The sequence below is a fragment of the Salmo salar genome, chromosome ssa06 (assembly GCF_905237065.1).
Source record: "Salmo salar chromosome ssa06, Ssal_v3.1, whole genome shotgun sequence".
NCBI classification, from domain to species: domain Eukaryota; kingdom Metazoa; phylum Chordata; class Actinopteri; order Salmoniformes; family Salmonidae; genus Salmo; species Salmo salar.
In genome coordinates this window covers 92819108-92841447 of record NC_059447.1, presented here as the reverse complement: position 1 = coordinate 92841447, position 22340 = coordinate 92819108, and the positions used below count along the sequence as shown (strand labels likewise).

Below are 22340 nucleotides of genomic sequence, written 5' to 3'. Positions count from 1 at the left end.
ACGGAATCAATAGATCATTTATTCTGGTATTGCTCTTATGTAGCTTATTTCCTGTCACAAGTTTGTGAATGGTTAAAAAATCACAACATTCACTTAAAATTAACCTTACAAATAGCAGTGTTGGGTGATTTGGAAAGTCGATCAATCAATAATATAATAATACTCGTAGGAAAGGGGTTTTCATCTTTAGCTCACAATACTATAGGATTAGAAATGTTTTTTTTTTTTTAAATCATGCAAAACATCACAGCACAATTGAAAAATATACGCCACATGGAAACCAAACGAGGGTGGTCTATGGTGATAGGTGGGATGGGCTGAGAGGGTGGTCTATGGTGATAGGTGGGATGGGCTGAGAGGGTGGTCTATGGTGATAGGTGGGATGGGCTGAGAGGGTGGTCTATGGTGATAGGTGGGATGGGCTGAGAGGGTCGTCTATGGTGATAGGTGGGATGGGCTGAGAGGGTGGTCTATGGTGATAGGTGGGATGGGCTGAGAGGGTGGTCTATGGTGATAGGTGGGATGGGCTGAGAGGGTGGTCTATGGTGATAGGTGGGATGGGCTGAGAGGGTGGTCTATGGTGATAGGTGGGATGGGCTGAGAGGGTGGTCTATGGTGATAGGTGGGATGGGCTGAGAGGGTGGTCTATGGTGATAGGTGGGATGGGCTGAGAGGGTGGTCTATGGTGATAGGTGGGATGGGCTGAGAGGGTGGTCTATGGTGATAGGTGGGATGGGCTGAGAGGGTGGTCTATGGTGATAGGTGGGATGGGCTGAGAGGGTGGTCTATGGTGATAGGTGGGATGGGCTGAGAGGGTGGTCTATGGTGATAGGTGGGATGGGCTGAGAGGGTGGTCTATGGTGATAGGTGGGATGGGCTGAGAGGGTCGTCTATGGTGATAGGTGGGATGGGCTGAGAGGGTGGTCTATGGTGATAGGTGGGATGGGCTGAGAGGGTGGTCTATGGTGATAGGTGGGATGGGCTGAGAGGGTGGTCTATGGTGATAGGTGGGATGGGCTGAGAGGGTGGTCTATGGTGATAGGTGGGATGGGCTGAGAGGGTGGTCTATGGTGATAGGTGGGATGGGCTGAGAGGGTCGTCTATGGTGATAGGTGGGATGGGCTGAGAGGGTGGTCTATGGTGATAGGTGGGATGGGCTGAGAGGGTGGTCTATGGTGATAGGTGGGATGGGCTGAGAGGGTGGTCTATGGTGATAGGTGGGATGGGCGGAGAGGGTGGTCTATGGTGATAGGTGGGATGGGCGGAGAGTGGCTGAGGGGTGGGATTAAAAGAGTTGACGTTTGGTTGTGTATTACTGAGTTGTGATCGCTGTAGATAAAAGTACCGTTTATACAAAATGTGTATTTAAAATGTATGTATATGTAGTAGGTGGATGGGTTAATAAAAATTAAAAGAAATACTATACAATACTGTAAAACACAATACAATACAATACAGTACAATACAATACTGTAGAATACAATACTGTGCAATACTGTTCAATAAAATACAGTACAATACATTACTATGCAATACAATACAATACAACACTGTACAATGCAATAAAATACTGTACAATGCAATACTGTGCAATACTGTACAATAAAATACTATGGAATACAATACAATACTGTAGAATACAATACAATACTTTGCACTACAATACAATACAATATAATACTGTACAATACAATACAATACAATACTGTATAATACAATACTGTACAGTGCAATGCAATACAATACAATCCTGTACAATGCAATACTGTACAATACACTATAATACAATACAATACAATACTGTACAATACAGTATAATACAATACAATACAATACTGTGCAATACACTATAATACAATACAATACTGTACAATACACTATAATACAATACAATACAATACTGTACAATACACTATAATACAATACAATACAATACTGTGCAATACACTATAATACAATACAATGCAATACTGTACAATACACTATAATACAATACACTATAATACAATACACTATAATACAATACAATACTGTACAATACGTTACAATATTTTTGCCCATCCAGGAAATAGAGGACATTGATACATTGACTCAGAACTGACTTCTGCCCCAACTGCACTGTTAAAAAAAAATATATACCTGTACATACAGATTCAATTTACGTTGCATTTGGTAGTCCGACAGCACAAGGGACAGGATTAGTGTTTGAACACATGTTATTCTTGGCCATGGGGGTTGTGAAGCGCCGGCCAGAGGGAAGCCTCTGGAACAGATGATGTAATGATGGGACAGGTGATGGAATGATGGGACAGGTGATGGAATGATGGGACAGATGATGTGATGATGGAACAGATGATGTAATGATGGGACAGATGCTGTAATGATAGGACAGGTGATGTAATGATAGGACAGGTGATGTAATGATGGAACAGATGATGTAATGATGGAACAGGTGATGTAATGATGGGACAGATGAGGTAATGATGGAACAGATGATGTAATGATGGGACAGATGATGTAATGATGGGACAGATGATGTAATGATGGGACAGATGGTGTAATGATGGAACAGATGATGTAATGATGGAACAGATGATGTAATGATGGAACAGATGATGTAATGATGGGACAGATGACGTAATGATGGGACAGATGATGTAATGATGGAACAGATGACGTAATGATGGAACAGATGATGTAATGATGGAACAGATGCTGTAATGATGGGAAAGATGATGTAATGATGGGACAGGTGATGTAATGATGGGACAGATTATGTAATGATGGGACAGATGATGTAATGATGGGACAGGTGAGGTAATGATGGGACAGATGAGGTAATGATGGAACAGATGATGTAACGATGGAACAGATGATGTAATGATGGAACAGATGATGTAATGATGGGAGGAGCTCCATCCCACTAGCTTCTGTTTACTAATATCCAAGCATGGAACTTCCTGCACGTTCCTGTGTGTGTGTGTTTGGTGTGTGGTGTGTGTGTGTGCGTGTGTGTGTGTGTGTGGATATCAGAGGGATAAAGATGCTCTCTGCACCAGTCACATAAAGGAGAGGAGAGAAGAGAATGCATGATTCATTTATAAACCAGCCTGAAGACAAGACGACTTGCTTCACAGTAAAGTGGAGAGGAGAGGAGATGTGTAGATAATATTTAATATGATTCCATCATATTGCAGACTGAGAGCTACTCAGCATGTCGTAGTGTTAATATTGCAGGGTCAGTCATATGGATAAAGGTATTTGTTGGTAGAATATACAGTACTGTTAGACGATTGGTGGTATTTATTATTATCATTTTATTTGGCTATTATTAGTATGATTATTATTATCACTCTTGATATAATTACATATTATTAATTATTAGTATTTTTCCATTTGTTTTTGTTATCTTTTGTTATGTGGCTTATTCCAAAAGAGGATGCTCCTCTCGTAGGCCAATAGCGGTTTTGTCTGGGCGCTTGAAGGGTGGCAGCAAATGATGGAGTCATCCGTGATCATTTGAAAGAGGAAGCAAAATACATTAAGCACATGCTCTCTTTTCAGTCTCCTCCATTTCCACTAACTGAAGTTAATAAAACTGTAAGGGAGTCCCCCCCCCCCCTAATAATTGTGTAAAATTCCCTGTAGCTCAGTTGGTAGAGCATGGTGTTTGCAACACCAGGGTTGTGGGTTCGATTCCCACGGGGGGCCAGCACAGAAAAAAAAAATGTATCAGTTGTATGAAATGTATGCATTCACTACTGTAAGTCGCTCTGGATAAGAGCGTCTACTAAAATGACTAAAATGTAAATGTAAAATGTAAAATTAACAGCTGTACAGAAAGACTTGTGTGAGGGTCAAATTGCAGAGGAGGAATTTATTGCTGATTATCAAGTTTTAAAACTCCAGGGCTGGATGGTATACCAGTTGAGGTACTGTCAATTAAAAACAATTTTTTTTTTTATCTACTCAAAGATCCAGTATTAGCATGTTTTATCCACTCCTATAAAAAAATTGTAATCTATCAGGTACTCAGCAAGAAGGTCTGATTTCACTATTACTGAAACAGAACCCATGTGGTAAATACAGTGTACAGATCCAGTCTAACTAAAAAAATAAAAAATGGAGGCCCCCGAAATGTTGTGATGAAAAAAAATTCTAGCATAATGTATTAAACATGGAATAAAAAGGGTATTGTTGGATGTTTTTCATCCTGATCAGACAGGTTTTTTTTTTTTACATGGATGATACATTGGAGATAATATAAGACAAGAACTGGAAACAATAGAACACTATGAGAAATCTGGCTTAAAAAAATGTATTATACAGTTGAAGTCGGAAGTTTACCTTAGCCAAATACATTTAAACTCAGTTTTTCACACAATTCCTGACATTTAATCCTAGTAAAAATTCCCTGTCTTAGGTCAGTTAGGATCACCACTTTATTTTAAGAACGTGAAATGTCAGAATAATAGTAGAGAGAATGATTTATTTCAGCTTTTATTTCTTTCATCACATTCCCAGTGGGTCAGAAGTTTACATACACTCAATTAGTATTAGGTAGCATTGCCTTTAAATTGCTTAACTTGGGTCAAACGTTTCGGGTAGCCTTCCACAAGCTTCCCACAATAAGTTGGGTGAATTTTGGCCCATTCCTCCTGACAAAGCTGGTGTAACTGAGTCAGGTTTGTAGAACTCCTTGCTCGCACACACTTTTTCAGTTCTGCCCACAAATGTTCTATAGGGTTGAGGTCAGGGCTTTGTGATGGCCACTCCAATACCTTGACTTTGTTGTCCTTAAGCCATTTTGCCACAACTTTGGAAGTATGCTTGGGGTCATTGGCCATTTGGAAGACCCATTTGCAGCCGAGCATTAACTTCCTGACTGATGTCTTGAGATGTTGCTTCAATATATCCACATAATTGTCCTACCTCATGATGCCATCTATTTTGTGAAGTGCACCAGTCCCTTTTGCAGCAAAGCACCCCCACAACATGATGCTGCCCCCATGTGCTTCATGGTTGGGATGGTGATCTTTGGCTTGCAAGCCTCCCCCTTTTTCCTCCAATCATAACGATGGTCATTATGGCCAAACAGTTATATTTCTGTTTCATCAGACCAGAGGACATTTCTCCAAAAAGTACGATCTTTGTCCCCATGTGCAGTTGCAAACCGTAGTCTGGCTTTTTTTATGGCAGTTTTGGAGCAGTGGCTTCTTCCTTGCTGAGCGCCCTTTCAGGTTATGTCGATATAGGACTCGTTTTACTGTGGATATAGTTACTTTTGTACCAGTTTTCTCCAGCATCTTCACAAGGTCCTTCGCTGTTCTTCTGGGATTGATTTGCACTTTTCGCACCAAAGTATGTTCATCTCTAGGAAACAGAACGCGTATCCTTCCGGAGCGGTATGCCGGCTACGTGGTCCCATGGTGTTTATACTTGCGTACTATTGTTTGTACAGATGAACGTGGTACCTTCAGGCATTTGGAAATTGCTCCCAAGGATGAACCAGACTTGTGGAGGTCTACAGTTTTTTTTCTGAGGTCTTGGCTGATTTCTTTTGATTTTCCCATGATGTCAAGCAAAGAGGCACTGAGTTTGAAGGTGGGCCTTGAAATACATCCACAGGTACACCTCCAACTGACTCAAATGATGTCAATTAGCCAATCACAAGCTTCTAAAGCCATGACATCCTTTTCTGGAATTTTCCAAGCTGTTTAAAGGCACAGTCAACTTAGTGTATGTGAACTTCTGACCCACTGGAATTGTGATACAGTGAATTATAAGTGAAATAATATGTCTGTAAACAATTGTTTGAAAAATGACTTGTGTCATGCACAAAGTAGATGTCCTAATCAACTTGCCAAAACTATAGTTTGTTAACAAGAAATTAGTGGAGTGGTTGAGAAACTAGTTTTAATGACTCCAACCTAAGTGTATGTAAACTTCCGAATTCAACTGTACATATATATATATATCATATATATATATATATATATATATATATATATATATACACTGCTCAAAAAAATAAAGGGAACACTTAAACAACACATCCTAGATCTGAATGAAAGAAATAATCTTATTAAATACTTTTTTCTTTACATAGTTGAATGTGCTGACAACAAAATCACAGAAAAATAATCAATGGAAATCCAATTTATCAACCCATGGAGGTCTGGATTTGGAGTCACACTCAAAATTAAAGTGGAAAACCACACTACAGGCTGATCCAACTTAGATGTAATGTCCTTAAAACAAGTCAAAATGAGGCTCAGTAGTGTGTGTGGCCTCCACGTGCCTGTATGACCTCCCTACAATGCCTGGGCATGCTCCTGATGAGGTGGCGGATGGTCTCCTGAGGGATCTCCTCCCAGACCTGGACTAAAGCATCCGCCAACTCCTGGACAGTCTGTGGTGCAACGTGGCGTTGGTGGATGGAGCGAGACATGATGTCCCAGATGTGCTCAATTGGATTCAGGTCTGGGGACGGGCGGGCCAGTCCATAGCATCAATGCCTTCCTCTTGCAGGAACTGCTGACACACTCCAGCCACATGAGGTCTAGCATTGTCTTGCATTAGGAGGAACCCAGGGCCAACCGCACCAGCATATGGTCTCACAAGGGGTCTGAGGATCTCATCTCGGTACGTAATGGCAGTCAGGCTACCTCTGGCGAGCACATGGAGGGCTGTGCGGCCCCCCAAAGAAATGCCACCCCACACCATGACTGACCCACCGCCAAACCGGTCATGCTGGAGGATGTTGCAGGCAGCAGAACGTTCTCCACGGCGTCTCCAGACTCTGTCACGTCTGTCACGTGCTCAGTGTGAACCTGCTTTCATCTGTGAAGAGCACAGGGCGCCAGTGGAGAATTTGCCAATCTTGGTGTTCTCTGGCAAATGCCAAACGCCCTGCACGGTGTTGGGCTGTAAGCACAACCCCCACCTGTGGATGTTGGGCCCTCATACCACCCTCATGGAGTCTGTTTCTGACCGTTTGAGCAGACACATGCACATTTGTGGCCTGCTGGAGGTCATTTTGCAGGGCTCTGGCAGTGCTCCTCCTGCTCCTCCTTGCACAAAGGCGGAGGTAGCGGTCCTGCTGCTGGGTTGTTGGCCTCCTCCACGTCTCCTGATGTACTGGCCTGTCTCCTGGTAGCACCTCCATGCTCTGGACACTACGCTAACAGACACAGCAAACCTTCTTGCCACAGCTCGCATTGATGTGCCATCCTGGATGAGCTGCACTACCTGAGCCACTTGTGTGGGTTGTAGACTCCGTCTCATGCTACCACTAGAGTGAAAGCACCGCCAGCATTCAAAAGTGACCAAAACATCAGCCAGGAAGCATAGGAACTGAGAAGTGGTCTGTGGTCTCCACAGGCAGAACCACTCCTTTATTGGGGGTGTCTTGCTTATTGCCTATAATTTCCACCTGTTGTCTATTCCATTTGCACAACAGCATGTGAAATTTATTGTCAATCAGTGTTGCTTCCTAAGTGGACAGTTTGATTTCACAGAAGTGTGATTGACTTGGAGTTACATTGTGTTGTTTAAGTGTTCCCTTTATTTTTTGAGCAGATATATATATATATATATATATATATATATATATATATATATATATATATATATATATAATATTCATTGTACAGAATATGGATCCCTCCACAGCCTCATAGAGGATCTAGATACTTTTTCTAACCTCTCTGGATTAAAACAAAATTATGATTAGTGTTACGTATTGGATCACTATAAAATATTACTTTGACATTACCATGTAGTTTACCAATACAATGATCTGTTAGTAAAGTGGACATACTCGGTATTCATATCCGAATTCATATCCATATTACGGAACCTACTACAACAAATGTCAATAGAAAGTTAGCAAAAATAGATAAAATGGAAAGGACAATACCTGTCTATTTGTGAAGGAGTCACCCTGATTAATTATTTAGTCATATCCCAGTTTACATATTTATGTATTTCAATTCTTTGAGAAAAATATATTCCACTTTATTTTGAACGGCAAGCCAGACAAAATTAAATGTGCTTATTTATATAATGAATATGAGTTCGGGGGGCTAAAATTATTAAATATAAAAGTATTAAACCTCTCACTAAAAGCATCAGTCATTCAAATGTGATACTTAAACCCAAACCAGTTCTCCAGTAGATTAGTAAGAATGTTTCACCCCTTGTTTAAAAATGGCCTTTTTCCATTTATCCAGATGTCACGCTCGTCGAAATGAGCGGACCAAGGCGCAGCGTGAGTTGAGTTCCACATCTTTTATTAAAATTCAAACTAAGAAAACAACAAACATACAACGAACGTGAAATCGTAGTTCTCAACAAACTAACACAAAACAATATCCCACAAAGCAGGTGGGAACAGGGAACCCTTAAGTATGATCCCCAATTAGAGACAACGAACATCCGCTGCCTCTAATTGGGAACCATACTAAGAGCACCAACATAGAAATATATAACCTAGAACAGCCCCTAGTCACCGTGTGACACCAGATTACAACCGCTCACTAACAGTTCATTGAAAATTGAACCTTTTTCAAAATATTGCAATTTCTAAAACAATCCATATAAAGCTGGTTGCAGTTTCATCCTCCAGAAAAATTACAGAACAAATATTACAACACATATTATGGTTAAATTCAAATGTACTGATTGGTACTAATTGTGACCCACCACCTCGATTCGGTCTTATGTAGCATTCATTTGAAATTGTGTTTTTTAACTTTGGATAAAAGTAGAGACTCAGAGCTAGAAAATTGTATATCATACACTACAGTTGAGGAACAATGGAAAGTAACTGCATTGAAAGTTGATAAACTTGTAAAGTCACCATTTTTGAGGAAATGGCCCTTGAATGTTTTGGTACTCCTATTGGAGAGCTCTTCTTTGTCTAGAGCCATTCAGCATCGTTCACATCCTCTTAAGTCTTAGCCCCACCCACCTTAGCCCCACCCATCTTTAAGAATTCACATGTGAGGCTTTACAGAATGAGCTAAACAATTAACCATAATTCCAACCAATATTACTAGCAATACAAACTGATTGTCATAGCTAGCCACCATGCATTAATCTGCATGTAGCTAAACCTAACCAACTAGGTTCAATGTTAGCAAGCTAGCTAACATAAGGCTATAACTAACAATGCAAATGGTTTCTGAGATACTAGTAATATTACTATACAGATCATACGCGTACGTACATTAGCTAGCAAGCCAGTCAGCTAACAGCACGCTTTAAACTTGCAATGAAAACAACTTTGTGACGAAATTAGAAACTTATAATATCTAAAAAATGCTAGCTATCCCTCCATCCAACACACAAATAAATATACTCATTCAATACATGCACAAAATGATTCAACGATTCCTCACATGCACACAAATCCGCACATACAGCGTACCCCTCTTATGAATGAATGCTTCTCCCTGTCTGTCATGGTTGCCACGGTTGCCCTTAGTTTGAAGATGTAATCCGGAGACAGGTGTTTTATACAACAGCCTTCTGTGTTCTCTTTTTTTTTTTCTTCAACTCTCCGCATTTGCAATAATTTCTCTTCTTCCACCGGGCGTTCCAACAATTTCCAAACTCGGTCAACTTCTTCTGTGACAACAACTCTGTTGATAGCCGTTTCTTCCCCCCTATCACTGTCATCAGAGAACTCTACAATGTCTGTTTCAATGAAAATGATTTCCTCATTGTCTGATTACTTTTCAGAGTCAGAGAGAGTCAGAGCACGATTGTCGTCCAGAAAGTAGTCCATCACAACTTGTTTACATTTACATTTACGTCATTTAGCAGACGCTCTTATCCAGAGCGACTTACAAATTGGTGCATTCACCTTAAGATATCCAGTGGAACAACCACTTTACAATAGTACATCTATATATTTTTTTTTTGGGGGGGGGGTTAGAAGGATTACTATATCCTATCCCAGGTATTCCTTAAAGAGGTGGGGTTTCAGGTGTCTCCAGAAGGTGGTGATTGACTCCGCTGTCCTGGCGTCGTGAGGGAGCTTGTTCCACCATTGGGGTGCCAGAGCAGCGAACAGTTTTGACTGGGCTGAGCGGGAACTGTGCTTCCGCAGAGGAAGGGGGGCCAGCAGGCCAGAGGTGGATGAACGCAGTGCCCTTGTTTGGGTGTAGGGCCTGATCAGAGCCTGAAGGTACGGAGGTGCCGTTCCCCTCACAGCTCCGTAGGCAATCACCATGGTCTTGTAGCAGATGCGAGCTTCAACTGGAAGCCAGTGGAGAGAGCGGAGGAGTGGGGTGACGTGAGAGAACTTGGGAAGGTTGAACATCAGACGGGCTGCGGCGTTCTGGATGAGTTGTAGGGGTTTAATGGCACAGGCAGCGAGCCCAGCCAACAGGGAGTTGCAGTAATCCAGACGGGAGATGACAAGTGCCTGGATTAGGACCTGCGCCGCTTCCTGTGTGAGGCAGGGTCGTACTCTTCGAATGTTGTATAGCATGAACCTACAGGATCGGGTCACCGCCTTGATTTTAGCGGAGAACGACAGGGTGTTGTCCAGGGTCACGCCGAGGCTCTTAGCACTCTGGGAGGAGGACACAATGGAGTTGTACACCGTGATGGCGAGCTCATGGAAAGGGCAGTCCTTCCCCGGGAGGAAGAGCAGCTCCATCTTGCCGAGGTTCAGCTTGAGGTGGTGATCCGTCATCCACACTGATATGTCTTCCAGACATGCAGAGATGCGATTCGCCACCTGGTTATCAGAAGGGGGAAAGGAGAAGATTAATTGTGTGTCATCTGCGTAGCAATGATAGGAGAGACCATGTGAGGATATGACAGAGCCAAGTGACTTGGTGTATAGCGAGAATAGGAGAGGGCCTAGAACTGAGCCCTGGGGGACACCAGTGGTGAGAGCACGTGGTGCGGAGACGGATTCTCGCCACGCCAGCTGGTAGGAGCGACCTGTCAGGTGGACGCAATCCAAGAGTGAGCCGCGCCGGTGATACCCAACTCGGAGAGGGTGGAGAGGAGGATCTGATGGTTCACAGTATCAAAGGCAGCAGATAGGTCTAGAAGGATGAGAGTAGAGGAGAGAGAGTTAGCTTTAGCAGTGCGGAGAGCCTCCGTGACACAGAGAAGAGCAGTCTCAGTTGAATGACCAGCCTTGAAACCTGACTGATTTGATTCGAGAAGGTCATTCTGGGAGAGATAGCAGGAGAGCTGGCCAAGGACGGCACGTTCAAGAGTTTTGGAGAGAAAAGAAAGAAGGGATACTGGTCTGTAGTTGTTGACATCGGAGGGATCGAGTGTAGGTTTTTTTGAGAAGGGGTGCAACTCTCGCTCTCTTGAAGACGGAAGGGACGTAGCCAGCGGTCAAGGATGAGTTGATGAGCGAGGTGAGGTAAGGGAGAAGGTCTCCGGAAATGGTCTGGAGAAGAGAGGAGGGGATAGGGTCAAGTGGGCAGGTTGTTGGGCGGCCGGCCGTCACAAGATGCAAGATTTCATCTGGAGAGAGAGGGGAGAAAGAGGTCAAAGCATAGGGTAGGGCAATGTGAGCAGGACCAGCGGTGTCGTTTGACTTAGCAAACGAGGATCGGATGTCGTCGACCTTCTTTTCAAAATGGTTGACGAAGTCATCCGCAGAGAGGGAGGAGGGGGGAGGATTCAGGAGGGAGGAGAAGGTGGCAAAGAGCTTCCTAGGGTTAGAGGCAGATGCTTGGAAGTTAGAGATGGATGAAAGTGGCTTTAGCAGCAGAAACAGAGGAGGAAAATGTAGAGAGGAGGGAGTGAGGAGGGAGTTTCTCATCTATCTTTGCCGATAGCGCCTGTTAAATTCAGGAGCAGCAATGTTGAGATGCAGTAGCAACACAACAGCAGTTCTTCCACGTCATTTTTGGAGAAAAAAAAAGATATGTAGCAAGGAATATCTACACACACTGAGCAGCTCATGTTATAGACAGAAGCGTGCTACATGGCAGACCAATCCGAACTCCTCTCTCGTCCACCTCATCCAATATCTCAGCCAATCATGGTTAGTGGGAAGGTTCCTGGCTTTTTCTGTGGCTAAACCAACTAGGCTCGTAATTTAACATATTTACAAGTTTGTTATAAAAGTTTTATGTTCCAAAAGGCACTTCTACCCCCCCCCCCCCCAAAAAAATGCCTTTTAATAAAATAAAATACAAAATGAGGTTTGATTGCCTCTCCTGTGAATGAGTGACTTACGCCTGGCTTCTTGAAACAGGTCACAGTTGTTATGTCACATGTGCAGTTAACAGAGCATACTGAAATGTTTGCTTTATCCAGAATTATAACCAGCTGATTGTGGCATTACTGCAACTGGAGGAGGCAAGTGGAAGAGGGCGAAGGAAGGAAACTAGTTTCTCTGCCCTTTCGGTAGAACACATTACTCCTATGATGATAAACATGATGACATCTCCCTCTTTACCCTCCTCCATCCTCCATCCCACTTCCTTCCTCCCTCATCCTCCATCCCCCACCCTCCCATCTCCCTACTCCTTCCTCCCTCCTCCATCCTCCCTCCTCCATCCTCCCTCCTCCATCCTCCATCCTCCCTCCTCCCTCCTCCATCCTCCCTCCTCCATCCTCCATCCTCCCTCCTCCATCCTCCCTCCTCCATCCCCCATCCTCCCTCCTCCATCCCCCATCCTCCATCCTCCCTCCTCCCTCCTCCATCCCCCATCCCCCATCCTCCCTCCTCCCTCCTCCATCCTAATCCTCCCTCCTCCATCCTCCCTCCTCCATCCCCCATCCTCCCTCCTCCATTCCCTCCTCGCTCCTCCATCCTAAATCCTCCCTCCTCCATCCTCCATCCCCCATCCGCCATCCCCCATCCTCCCTCCTCCATCCTAAATCCTCTCTCCTCCATCCTCCATCCCCATCCTCCCTCTTCCATCCTCCCTTCTCCATCCTCCATCCTCCCTCCTCCATACCCCATCCTCCCTCCTCCCTCCTTCATCACCCATCCTCCATCCCCATACTCCCTCTTCCATCCTCCCTTCTCCATCCTCCATCCTCCATCCCCCATCCTCCATCCTCCTTCTTCCATCCTCCCTTCTCCATCCTCCATCCCCCATCCTCCATCCTCCCTCCTCCATCCCCATCCTCCCTCTTCCATCCTCCAACCTCCCTCCTCCATCCCCATCCTCCATCCTCCCTCCTCCATCCTCCCTCCTCCATCCTCCCTTCTCCATCCTCCATCCTCCCTCCTCCATCCCCATCCTCCCTCCTCCATCCTCCATCCTCCATCCCCATCCTCCATTCCTCCATCCTCCCTCCTCATCCCTCCTCCATCCTCCTTCCTCCCTCCTCCATCCCTCCCCTCCTCCATCCTCCCTCCTCCATCCTCCATCTTTTTCTTTCTTTCTCCCCTCCTTCTCCCCGTCCCCCCTCCCCCTTATCCTCCTCCCTATCCCCCAGGTACGGAGGTGGATGTGTAACCCTAAGGACAGGAGGGAGGATGAAGCAGTCCAGGGTAAGGGTGGTCTGCTGTACCCCTGTACCCCTAAATGCCCCCTAGTGGCAGAGGACCTATGGTACACCCACTTCCCTTCGCCCTGCGGCTGCTGCTACAATGCCACCCTGCCTGGGGGACATTACCATCAGAGGGGGAATCTCACAACCACACCCTGCCTGTGTGGGCACAACCAGGGGCACTACCAGGCGCACAGCCAGTGGAACAGCCAGGGGCACAGCCAGGGGCACAGCGAGGGGCACAACCAGGGGCACAGCCAGGGGCACAGCCAGGGGCACAGCCAGGGGATAGGAAGAGAAGAGAAGAGCAAGACCTGTAAGGTAAGGTACAGACATATGTACTCTCTCTCTCTCGCTCTACTTTTATGTGTATATACAGTATATGTACAGTGCCTTCGGGAAGAATTCAAACCCTTTGACTTTTTCCACATTTTGGTACGTTACAACTTTTTTCTAACATTGATTAAATTGATTAAATTACAAAAAAATTCTCAGCAATTTACACACAATACCCCATAATGACATCACAATACCCTATAATGACATCACAATACCCCATAATGACATCACAATACCCCATAATGACATCACAATACCCCATAATGACATCACAATACCCCATAATGACATCACAATACCCCATAATGACAAAGCGAAAACAGGTTATTGGACATTTCTGCACATTTATTAAAAATAAAAACAGAAAGACTTATTTACAGAAGTATTGTGCCGCATACCTCTCGTGTCTGAGCCGTTGAATTGCGACTCTACTTTGTCTCTGTACTGACGCTTGGCTTGTTTGATTGCCTTGCGGAGGGAATAGCTACACTGTTTCGGTCATGTTTCCGGTCACCTTGCCTTGATTAAAAGCAGTGGTTCGCGCTTTCAGTTTTGCGCGAATGCTGCCATCAATCCACGGTTTCTGGTTGGGGAGTGTTTTAATAGTCGCTGTGGGTACAACATCACCGATGCACTTGTTAATGAACTCGCACACCGAATCAGCGTATTCGTCAATATTGTTGTTCTCCACAATGCGGAACATATCCCAGTCCACGTGATCGAAGCAATCTTGAAGCGTGGAATCCGATTGGTCGGACCAGCGTTGAACAGATCTGAGGTGCTTCCTGTTTTAGTTTCTGTCTAGAGGCTGGGAGCAACAAAATGGAGTCGTGGTCAGCTTTTCCGAAGGGAGGGCGGGGGAGGGCCTTATATGCGTCGCGGAAGTTAGAATAACAGTGGTCTAGGGTTTTGCGACCCCTGGTAGCACAATCGATATGCTGATAGAATTTGGGGAGCCTTGTCATCCTTGAAATGTTTCTACGACTTGATTGGAGATCACACTGTGGTAAATTCAATTGATTGGATAGGATTTGGAAAGAAACACACCTGTCTATATAAGGTCCCACAGTTGACAGTGCATGTCAGAGCAAAAACCAAGCCATGAGGTCGAAGGAATTGTCCGTAGAGCTCCGAGACAGGATTGTGTCGAGGCACAGATCTGGGTAAGGGTAACAAAAACATGTCTGTAGCATTGAAGGTCCCAAAGAACACAGTGGCCTCCATCATTCTTAAATGGAAGAAGTTTGGAACCACCAAGACTTTTCCTAGAGCTGGCCGCCCGGCCAAACTGAGCAGTCGGGGGAGAAGGGCCTTGGTCAGGGAGGTGACCGAAGAACCCGATGGTCACTCTGACAGAGCTCTAGAGTTCCTCTGTGGAGATGGGAGAACCTTCCAGAAGGACAACCATCTCTGCAGCCCTCCACCAATCCGGCCTTTATGCTAGAGTGGCCAGAGTGGAGTGGCCACTCCTCAGTAAAAGGCACATGACAGCCCACTTGGAGTTTGCCAAAAGGCACCTAAAGACTCTCAGACCATGAGAAACAAGATTCTCTGGTCTGATGAAAACAAGAATGAACTCTTTGACCTGAATGCCAAGCATCACGTCTGGAGGAAACCTGGCACCATCCCTACGGTGAAGCATGGTGGTGGCAGCATCATGCTGTGGGGATGTTTTTCAGCGGCAGGGACTGGGAGACTAGTCAGGATCGAGGCAAAGATGAACGGAAAAAAGTACAGAGAGATCCTTGATGAAAACCTGCTCCAGAGCGCTCAGGACCTCAGACTTTGGCAAAGGTTCACCTTCCAACAGGACAACGACCCTAAGCACACAGCGAAGACAACGCAGGAGTGATTTTGGGACAAGTCTCTGAATGTCCTTGAGTGGCCCAGCCAGAGTCCGGACTTGAACCCGGTCTAACATCTGTGATGTTGTAATCGCTGCCAAAGGTGCTTCAACAAAGTACTGAGTAAAGGGTCTGAATACTTATGTAAATGTAATATTTCAGGACTTTATTTTTAATAGTTAGAAAAAAAATCTAAAAACCTGTTTTTGCTTTGTCGTTATGTGGTATTGTGTGTAGATTGATAAGGTAAACAACAATTTAATCCGTTTTAGAATAAGGCTGAAACGTAACAAAATGTGGAAAAAGTCAATGGGTCTGAAAACTTTCCGAACGCACTTTAGATATACATAATTTCAATTCAATTCAAAGGACTTTATCGGATACAATTGAAATAGATAATTAATTAATATGAAATAAACAATAAAAAATGAACAGTAAACATTACACTCAAAGAAGTTTCAGAGACACATTTGAAATGTCATATTGAGGCTATATACTGTTATAACACTGTGCAAATAGTTAATGTACAGGGAAAATAAATAAACATAAATATAGGTTGTATTTATAATGGTGTTTGTTCTTCACTGGTTGACCTTTTCTTGTGGCAACAGGTCACACATCTTGCTGCTGTGATGACACACTGTGGTATTTCACCCAATAGATATGGGAGTTTATCAAAATTGTGTTTGTTTTCTAATTCTTTGTGGATCTGTGTAATCTGAGGGAAATATGTGTCTCTAATATGGTCATACATTTGACAGGAGGTTAGGAAGTGCAGCTCAGTTTCCACCTCATTTTGTGGGCAGTGTTGCACATAGCCTGTCTTCTCTTGAGAGCCAGGTCTGCCTACAGCGGCCTTTCTCAATAGCAAGGCTATGCTCACTGAGTCTGTACATAGTCAAAGCTTTCCTTTCCTAATTTGCTGTGTTTTTTGTTAATTCTTTCCAATGTGTCAAGTAATTATATTTTTGTTTTCTCATGATTTGGTTGGGTCTAATTGTGTTGCTGTCCTGGGGCTCTGTGGGGTCTGTTTGTGTTTGTGAACAGAGCCCCAGGACCAGCTTGCAGGACCAGCTTGCTTAGGGGACTCTTCTCCAGGTTCATCTCTCTGTAGGTGATGGCTTTGTTATGGAAGGTTTGGGAATCGCTTCATTTTAGGTGGCTGTAGAATTTAACGGCTCTTTTTCTGGATTTTGATAATTAGCAGGTATCGACCTAATTCTGCTCTGCATTATTTGGTGTTTCATGTTGTACACGGAGGATATTTCTGCAGAATTCTGCAATGCTCTAGTTCTCTCTCTCTTTCTCTCTCTTTCGCACACACACACACACACACACACACACACACACACACACACACACACACACACACACACACACACACACACACACACACACACACACACACACACACACACAGTCTTGTACAGCTAACCTTGAAACACAATTCAGTCCCATTCAAAATCCTATTTTCCTTAAGCCCTATCCCTAACCCTATCCTTACCCGTACCCTAGCTCCTAACCCCTAACCCTAGCTCCTAACCCTAACCCTATCCTTACCCGTACCCTAGCTCCTAACCCCTAACCCCTAACCCTAACCCTATCCTTACCCGCTACTACCTAGCTCCTAACCTAACCTAACCCTAACTCCTAAACCTAACCTGGCCCTAACCCTAAACCTAACCCTAACTCCTAGCCTAACCCTGCCTAACCTAACCTAGCCAACCCTAACCTAGCTCCTAACCCCTAACCCTAATACTAACCATAACACTAAACCTAACCTTAACCCTAAACCTAACCCCTAACCCTAACCCCTAACCCTATCCTTACCCGTACCCTAGCTCCTAACCCCTAACCCCTAACTCCTAACCCCTAACCCTAACCCTATCCTTACCCGTACCCTAGCTCCTAACCCCTAACCCTAGCTCCTAACCCTAAATCTAACCTAGAAATAGCATTTGACCTTGTGAGGACCAATAGAATGTCCCCAGTTGGTCAAATGTTTTGTTCGTTTACTATTCTTGTGGGGACTTCTAGTCCAAGTATAGTTAAACACGTCCACACACACACACACACACACACACACACACACACACACACACACACACACACACACACACACACACAGACACACACACACACACAGACACACACACACACACACACACACACGCACACACACACACTCATCTCAGCCTGGTGCCAGGTCATCTCAGCCTGTTGCCAGGTCATCTCAACCTGTTGCCAGGTCATCTCAGCCTGGTGCCAGGTCATCTCAGCCTGTTGCCAGGTCATCTCAACCTTTTGCCAGGTCATCTCAGCCTGTTGCCATGTCATCTCAGCCTGTTGCCAGGTCATCTCAGCCTGTTGCCAGGTCATCTCAGCCTGTTGCCAGGTCAACTCAGCCAGGTGCCAGGTCAGCACTTTGGCCTTCGTACACAACTTGGTATCTGTAGTCTTGCGCAGAATTGACGTTATGCCCTCTGTTGAGGGTGCTTGGTCCTATTTTTAAACCTCTTTCCTCACAGTCCTTAATGTTACTTCTAGACGTGCCCCTAGAGCCTCACCTCGACAACATCCGAGCGAAATTGCAGCGAGCGAAATTCAAATTACAGAAATATAAATATTTAACGTTCATGAAAATACATGAAAATAAAGCTTAATTTCTTGTTAATCCAGCCAATGTGTCAGATTTCATGCGATTATCTGAGGACAGCGCCCCCGCATACAAAACCATGAAAAACATTTTTCAACCAGGCAGGTGCGACACGAAAGTTAGAAATAGCGATATAGTAAATGCCTTACCTTTGATGATCTTCTTCTGTTGGCACTCCAAAAGGTCCCAGCTGCATCACAAATGGTCCTTTTGTTCGATAAAGTCCTTCTTTATATCCATAAAAACTCAGTTTAGCTGGCGCGCTTCAGTCAATAATAACTTTTCCAAACAAGTCAAACAATGTTTATAATCAAACCTCAGGTACCCCATTACACAAATAAACGATAAAATTGAATACGGAGAATAGTATGTTCATTACCGGAGATAAATAACAAAGAACGAGCTTTCATCCATGGGCTTGGAAACACTACAGCCAAAATGGGAGCCACTTAGAAAAATTACAACTTCTAGCTCATTTTTCCAAAAACAAGCCTGAAACTCTTTCTAAAGACTGTTGACATCTAGTGGAAGCCCTAGGAACTGCAATCTGGGAGGATTTCGCCTCATAATAAACATGGCAGCCATTGAAAACAGTGGTAGGCTGAAATAGTTTTGGGGGGGATGGTTTGTCCTCGGGGTTTCGCCTGCCATATCAGTTCTGCTATACTCACAGACATTATTTTAACAGTTTTAGAAACTTTAAAGTGTTTTCTATCCAAATCTACCAATTATATGCATATCCTAGCTTCTGGGCCTGAGTAGCAGGCAGTTTACTTTGGGCACGCTTTTCATCCGGACGTCAAAATACTGCCCCCTAGCCCAAAGAGGTTAATTACATCAGGACATCTCTATCTCTCAGGGTTAATGTGTTTAACATGGTTAATAAGCGGCGTTGATTTAGCAAGGCTAGATTTAGGCTAGGTCTGGCTCTCTCTCTCTCCCCCTCTCACTCACTCACGCTCTCTCTCGCTCTCTCTCCCTCACTACCCCCCCATCTCCCTCTCTCTCTCGCTCTCTCTCCCTCACTACCCCCCATCTCCCTCTCTCTCTCTCTCTCTCTCACTCCCTCACTACCCCATCTCTCTCTCTCTCCCCCTCTGTCACGCTCTCACTCACTCACGCTCTCTCTTGCTCTCTCTCCCTCACTACCCCCATCTCCTCTCTCTCTCTCTCTCTCTCTCTCTCTCTCGCACGCTCTCAGACTCTCATGCTCGCTCTCTGTCTCTCTCTCTCTCTCTCTCTCTCTCTCTCACACTCTCACTCTCTCACGCCTCTCTCTCTCGCTCTCTCTCTCCCTCACTACCCCCCATCTCTCTCTCTCTCTCTCTCTCTCTCTCTCTCTCTCTCTCTCTCTCTCTCTCTCTCTCTCGCTCTCGCACGCTCTCACACGCTCATGCTCTCTCTCTGTCTCTCTCTGTCTCTCTCTCCCTCTCTCTCTCTCTCTCTCTCTCACACTCTCACTCTCTCACGCTCTCTCTCGCTCTCTCTCTCTCTCTACCCCCCATCTCTCTCTCTCACTCTCTCCTCTCTCTACCCCATCTCCCAAATCTCTCTCTCTCTCTCTCTTGCTCTCTCTCACGCTCTCTCTCGCTCTTTCTCACTCTCTCCCACATCTCTCTCTCTCTCCTTTACAGTTTTATGCTAGGTTGTATAACTGTCCTCAGAAACACATCAAAGACTTGCTCCATAATATCAACTCTGAACAGAGAGGTATTTATCCCCATGTTAGCTTCATACACACACGCACACACACACACACACACACACACACACACACACACACACACACACACACACACACACACACACACACACACACACACACACACACACACACACACACACACACACACACACACACACACACACACACACTAACTGCGAATGTGTTAGTGTAGCAGAGTAAACAAAGAGAGGAAAAGTTTATGGATTCGTCACAATTCACTAGAAGAAGAAAGATATGTAAATGACTGAGAATAAACAATGAGGGGTACACAGAGTGACCGTGGATGGGAAGGGTTTGACGAAGGTAGCATGGGGCCAGTCTGGTAGCATGGGGCCAGTCTTGACACACATTCCACAGGGAGGCGGGAAGACATCCGTACAGGAACGGACCCTCAGCCCCATCCTGCCTCCATCTCCCCATCCTGCCTCCATCTCCCGCTCAGCATCCTCCCCTCTCCTCCCTAACCCTAACCCCTGTCCTGGTTGTGTCCATATCTCTCCTCTCCTCCCTAACCCCTGTCCTGGTTGTGTTTATATCTCTCCTCTCCTCCCTAACCCCTGTCCTGGTTGTGTCCATATCTGTCCTCTACTCCCTAACCCCTGTCCTGGTTGTGTCCATATCTCTCCTCTCCTCCCTAACCCCTGTCCTGGTTGTGTCCATATCTCTCCTCTCCTCCCTAACCCCTGTCCTGGTTGTGTCCATATCTCTCCTCTCCTCTCCTCCCTAACCCCTGTCCTGGTTGTGTCCATATCTCTCCTCTCCTCCCTAACCCCTGTCCTGGTTGTGTCCATATCTCTCCTCTCCTCCCTAACCCCTGTCCTGGTTGTGTCCATATCTCTCCTCTCCTCCCTAACCCCTGTCCTGGTTGTGTCCATATCTCTCCTCTCCTCCCTAACCCCTGTCCTGGTTGTGTCCATATCTCTCCTCTCCTCTCCTCCCTAACCCCTGTCCTGGTTGTGTCGATATCTCTCCTCTCCTCTCCTCCCTAACCCCTGTCCTGGTTGTGTCCATATCTCTCCTCTCCTCCCTAACCCCCGTCCTGGTTGTGTCCATATCTGTCCTCTACTCCCTAACCCCTGTCCTGGTTGTGTCCATATCTCTCCTCTCCTCCCTAACCCCTGTCCTGGTTGTGTCCATATCTCTCCTCTCCTCTCCTCCCTAACCCCTGTCCTGGTTGTGTTCATATCTCTCCTCTCCTCCCTAACCCCTGTCCTGGTTGTGTCCATATCTCTCCTCTCCTCTCCCCCTAACCCCTGTCCTGGTTGTGTCCATAAATCACCACCAGAGAGCTATAGCAGTTACATAAGTTATGTACCATATCCTTGAAAGAGGTAGCCTACCTTCCCCCAAACCACCTTCCTCCTCACCGCTACCCCCCTTACTCCTGCCCACTACCTCCTTCCTGTTCCCCTCTACCCCTTCCTGTTCCCCTCTACCCCTTCCTGTTCCCCTCTACCCCTTCCTGTTCCCCTCTACCCCCTGCCTGTTCCCCTCTACCCCTGCCTGTTCCCCTCTACCCCCTTCCTGTTCCCCTCTACCCCTTCCTGTTCCCCTCTACCCCCATCCTGTTCCCCCTACCCCCTTCCTGTTCCCCTCTACTCCCTTCCTGTTCCCCTCTACCCCTTCCTGTTCCCCTCTACCCCTTCCTCCTCCTCCCCCTACCCCCTTCCTGTTCCCCTCTACCCCCTTCCTCCTCCCCCCTAACCCTGTTCCCCTCTACCCCCTTCCTGTTCCCCTCTACCCCCTTCCTCCTCCCCCCTACCCCCTTCCTGTTCCCCTCTACCCCTTCCCCTTCCTCCTCCCCCTAACCCTGTTCCCCTCTACCCCCTTCCTGTTCCCCTCTACCCCTTCCTCCTCCCCCTAACCCTGTTCCCCTCTACCCCCCTTCCTGTTCCCCCTACCCCTTCCTCCTCCCCCTACCCCCTTCCTGTTCCCCTCTACCCCCTTCCTCCTCCCCCTAACCCTGTTCCCCTCTACCCCCTTCCTGTTCCCCTCTACCCCCTTCCTCCTCCCCCCTACCCCCTTTCTGTTCCCCTCTACCCCTTCCTCCTGCACCCTCCCCCTTCCTCCTCCCCACTACCCCCCTTCCTCCTGCACAGTACCCCCTTTCTGTTCCCCTCTACCCCCTTCCTGTTCCCCTCTACCCCTTCCTGACCCCCTTCCTGTTCCCCTCTACCCCTTCCTCCTGCAGCCTCCCCCTTCCTCCTCCCCCCCCTCTACTCTGTCTGTATGGATGAACTGTTACAGAATCCTTGATAGAAATGTAAAGGTCATTTCCGAT

General features: G+C 45.8%; 1 protein-coding gene across 1 annotated transcript in view; it reads left to right on the top strand.

The window, feature by feature from the left end:
• The window catches only part of sgk1 (serum/glucocorticoid regulated kinase 1), a 102801-nt gene that overhangs the window by 3591 nt on the left and 76870 nt on the right, over positions 1-22340 (top strand). Inside the window, 1 exon segment of the mRNA XM_045721202.1 lies at positions 13441-13815. Within this exon segment, the coding sequence (XP_045577158.1) occupies positions 13441-13815 (375 nt within the window).